The sequence below is a fragment of the Gavialis gangeticus genome, unplaced genomic scaffold (assembly GCF_001723915.1).
Source record: "Gavialis gangeticus isolate Ggan-Ray unplaced genomic scaffold, GavGan_comp1, whole genome shotgun sequence".
NCBI lineage: Eukaryota > Metazoa > Chordata > Crocodylia > Gavialidae > Gavialis > Gavialis gangeticus.
This window is the reverse complement of record NW_017728994.1, coordinates 59,213,859-59,218,465: the sequence shown is the minus strand read 5'-3', so window position 1 is coordinate 59,218,465 and position 4,607 is coordinate 59,213,859. Positions and strand designations below refer to the sequence as shown.

The window sequence follows — 4,607 nt, the reverse complement described above, 5'->3', positions numbered from 1 at the left end:
CAGCTATTACTTTGTAGCCTCACTCCTAGCATAGAGGAGTGAAGAAGAGACTTGATGTTCTCATAAATATTTTTCCCAGTATGACGGTGATAACCATCAGCTGGGGAAGAGGAATGGAGGATCAGTGTATGGGCAGAAGACAGTCTGCCATACAACCCCATCCAAAGCTTCCTTCTGCATACATTTTTATTTATAGATTGGCTATTATTTACAAATTCCATCTCAAAGGAGGGTAGGCTGTTCAACCCATTTCCATGTCTACTCGAAGAATTATTCCAGGCTATTCAGCACAGCCAGATTGGTAGGCTGGTTTAAGGTAGATGATGCAATAAGAAACATCAGCACGTAAGTTAGGTACAGGTGATTTTTTTAAGGGCCGTCAATAAACTCGTGTTTGATATGGAGGTGGTGAGATGGAGCCAGTGGAGTGGAGGGATTTGAAGAGAGAGTGTAATGATAAAAAATGTATATAAATAAGGAAAGTGATCTTGGCAGCAGTGTTTTGACCAAGCATGAAAGGAGTAGAATAGGTGTTAGGAAACTCAGGAGAAGATGGGATGGCAGTAGTCAAGGTGGGAAACAGAGAGTTTTAAGTGGTATGGTGAGAAAGGCAAGGCTAGAAATTAGTGATATTATAAAAGAAGAATAAACAAGATGTGGAAACAAAAGAGGCAAGTTGAAAAGGAGCACAGGCAAGATGACATGCCAAATGGGACATGATGGGAGGAGATTCAAAAGAGATTAAGCTAGGGCAAAGTGAGAGGGGTTGGGATGTATGTTTGACAAGGTAAGCATTAGGCAGCTCACTGCTCAAGGATCATGTATTTGTTACATAATTTAAAGCAGGTTAGTGAATGTGTGCTTCTGCATTTATTCTACAGAGCATAACCAGCCGAACTGTGGTACACCTGTCCCCAAAATACCTAAGTAATCTATGCCTTAGCAATAGAATTTTTAAAGAAAAACATTGAGCCATGAAAGGGAAAAAGCTATAATTCAAGTTCTAATTACATGCTAGTTGGTTTTCTAACTGAACAGAAAAAAATTAATATTTCCTGGGAGCATTCGACTGACCACAAGCAGTCTCTGTGAAATAGATGTCAAAACACTTTTGAACTCTAATGCTCATATACTCAGGCTTTAACCCAGTGTGTGTGAGATTAAAAAGGAGATATGGAGAAATCTGGAGGAGTATTTTTACAGTATTACATAGTAGTACTTGGATTATATTAATTACAGTTGGTACATTTTGAGCTTTGTAGAATAAATTTCATTTTAATTTTGAAAAATAAATTACAGTACAAATACTCTTGGTAGTCAATATATAATCTTTAAATCTAAGTGTGATCTGACTGAAATAATGAATTTTCACATTTTCCTTATTCTTCGTATCATTTCCTTTTGATAAATGAATCAATGTCAAACTAAACTGGAATTGTAATATATTTTTGTGGATACTGGTAAGAATATAATTAAATCTGGTGGATAAAAGATAAAAGATTTGATTAGGAATGCTTCTCTAGCTTTTCCCATTAGTCATGTACCGTAATGATTCTCCTCTTGGGGCTCCCTATACCTACCACACAAACCTGTTATAAATCACAATGAGTTAATACTAAGTCAGTGGTATACAAATAAAATTGTAGTTTTCATACATTAGTTTAATGAGCAGGGCCACATAGGAATTTACCTAACAAATATCACCCATTCCTTCTTTGAGTTGACTCCAGACTGGTTCCTGTTGTTGATCTACACTGGGCCCTGATTCTTCATATAGCGTATTTTTGCTGACTTCAGTGGGACTCTCGATGTGCATGAAGTTGCATGAACCCATACTGGTTAGCAGCATCAGGTTTCTGCTTTATTAATACACCCAAACAATTTTGTAGATTCTCTTTTACTCTAACACATCTTTCTATCTTTTCATCACAATGATGTTTCAATGCTTTTTATATAGTGCATATGTTTGTTAAGAAATCATAGGAGCCCAGTTTGCTTGGAGGGATGCAAATTACCCTTAGAATACCTGTTTAATTGATTTAATCAACTAAACAAATAACATAGTAACTATTGATAAAATTAGGAGTCTGGTAGTAAAACATTAAAGGACTAAATGTAATCCAGAAGGTTGCAAGATTTATCTTTAAAGTGTTTCTGTAATGTTGTAATGCCCTAGGGATCTGACAAGTCTGACTTTAAAGGGAGACTTGGTCAGTCCTCCTTTATTCACCTACATTTTGTGGCTGAATATATTCAAGAGCACAGTTTTTGCCATTTAGACATTATGTGCATGGAGAAACAGGTGGGTCTGAATCATTTACACTTGCAATTATTTGTACTAGGAAAGCTGAGAGTACAAAATTGAAGGATTTGTCTCAAAGTAAGGCTTCACACTTGCTATATGGAAAAATTAATAAAACTTGAGAATAAGGAAATTGCACTGATAAGCAATGCTCTTTACAGAGCAAACCTGAAAGGTGAGTGCAAGTACAGGTGATATAGCACGCAGCAAAGTCGAACTGTTGACACGGGGATGAGATGGGAAAGCTTATGGTATGATCAAAGGCTCATTCAAGTTAGCACTAGGAGTCTTTAGGTTTATTTCTGTGTGCATAGGATAAAGGTATTTGTGAGTGGAAAAATGAGATGCGACTGAGAAGTGGCCACTGATGTTCCCATGCGTATGCATTTCATGCTTCTTACTGAACTCTATGGGCATATTCCAAATTGCAGATCCCTCCTGGGACCCCTGCCCCCAAAGGCAAGAGCTGCTGAAGCAAGTTCAGGCAGCAGCCTGACTGGTGATCCTTCTTGGTTAGAGAATTGAACGATGCATCTTTGAGCTTGTAAAGAGCTCAGATAAAAAGATGCTAAGCATACAAAGACATTCATTAAACAAATATTGCAGTAATTAGTCTGTACACTAGTATGAAGTACGCTGCTTCAAAATGTTCATGAATCATTTCATTAGGATGCTATCCCAAAAGCAGCAATTAATATACTAAATACAATGAACATTATTACTGTACCTTAGTTTCTAATTGTATTTTTGCTTCACGCAACTCTTCTTTTATTTCCATAACTTTTTCACGATTCCTGTTTACTTCCAGTTTAACTGCAATGCAAAATAAATCTTGAAATACACATAATAATAGAAGAGGGATTCTGGTGTGCAAAATGGAGTGGTGTCAAAGAACAACTTTCGTACAGCTCTGTAAATGCCAGCTTGGTAATTACAAAGTTTTTCCTATGAAAGATGGTGTCACACTATTATCCTTAGTTACTAGAGGTAGAAATACATATTCTGGTGTGGTAAAGAGATGTAGAGAAGAAGTTTTTCAAAATTATGGACATAAATCTTAAGTTTGTGAACAAAGAGTGCCCAATTCCTATTATACCATAACACGAATGAGTTTGAGTATGCAGTTCAGTGGTAACTCTGTTACTGCTTGCCCCCACTCCTACCTCTCCTTACCTGCTGATGAAGTTGGGGTTTTTAGGCCAGTATTTGCAGGCTAATTGCTATTAACGCAAGGTACAGCCAAAACTTAAGGCCCGGTCAGGAAGCAAACTGAGAGCAGCCCAGTGACACGATCCTTGAGGAGGTCCTCCAAAACCCTTAAAGTTGCATAGGTAAAAATCAAGACTGGACACCTTTCTAGAATACATGCCTTCATTTAGTGGTTCGCAGCCTTTTTTTTAGACTCAAAGCATCCCTTGTGAGACTCAAGGCATCCCTCAAAAAATGTCAGTTCTTAGCTTTCACTTGTTTCTTGACTGAAAAATAATAGAACAATTCTTTTGTTGCAAAGCATTCAGAGAAATCCCAAGAGAGGTTAGGATGTTTTTGATGCTAGAGATTCCTGGTTGAAATCTCAGCATTTATTTTGCGAGTCGCGTGTAGGTGTGTGCACCCTGTGGCACCCTTGAATGGATCTCGTGGCACCCCAGGGTGCCACCACACCCTGGTTGAGGCTCACTGCCTCCATTAAAAATGAGGTATTGGGTTCGGAAGAGAAATGACAGCACAACGCTATGGGCCTGTATTATATAGGAGGTCATGCTTAGGTGGTCTTTTCTGGCCTTTAAATGTGCAACTCTACAAAATCCTTAGGAACGGCCCACTTGGCACCCAGCAAATGACACTATCAAAAACATCCCCCCTGTCATAAAATGGTCTAAAGACCTCAAGGGAAGCCTTCAAGGGTCCCTAAGGAAGCGGAGATCCATGCAGTCTTGACCGTAGCCATGCTGACTGACCTTGGTGCATGAGGCGCCGCTTCTCCTTGGCCTGCTGCTCTGTGAGGAGGATTTGTTGAAACAAGGCATCTAGGCTCATTTTTGTCTCTTCAGTGGCAGGACCAGGATTTGGTTGGGTTTCTCTTGATCTGTTTCTGGCGGGGGGGCTCATTCGCTACTTCAGAAGGGCTCTTGCAGGGGATGAGGAAGGACGCCTTTGCTGAGCCTGACTCGCCCACCCTGCCTGGTCCCCTTTGGCCCTGCCCCTGGGCCACAGAAAGAGCCGCTTCAGCAAGTTTTGTGTCGGCGAGGAGAGACCGCTTGTCAGGATAGGGGAGACTGATTAAAAGCTGGGGAATAAAGCTGGG

The 4,607-nt window shown here is 39.7% G+C and overlaps 1 protein-coding gene across 1 annotated transcript in view; it reads right to left on the bottom strand.

The window, feature by feature from the left end:
* CCDC172 (coiled-coil domain containing 172) overlaps positions 1-4,339 on the bottom strand; it is a 42,922-nt gene extending 38,583 nt beyond the window's left edge. Inside the window, exons 1-2 of the mRNA XM_019502160.1 lie at positions 4,261-4,339; positions 3,030-3,115 (exon numbers count right to left, since the gene is read on the bottom strand). Of these exons, the coding sequence (XP_019357705.1) occupies positions 3,030-3,115; positions 4,261-4,339 (165 nt within the window). The remainder of the gene's footprint in view (positions 1-3,029; positions 3,116-4,260) is intronic.
* Between the last annotated feature and the right edge of the window lie 268 nt (positions 4,340-4,607).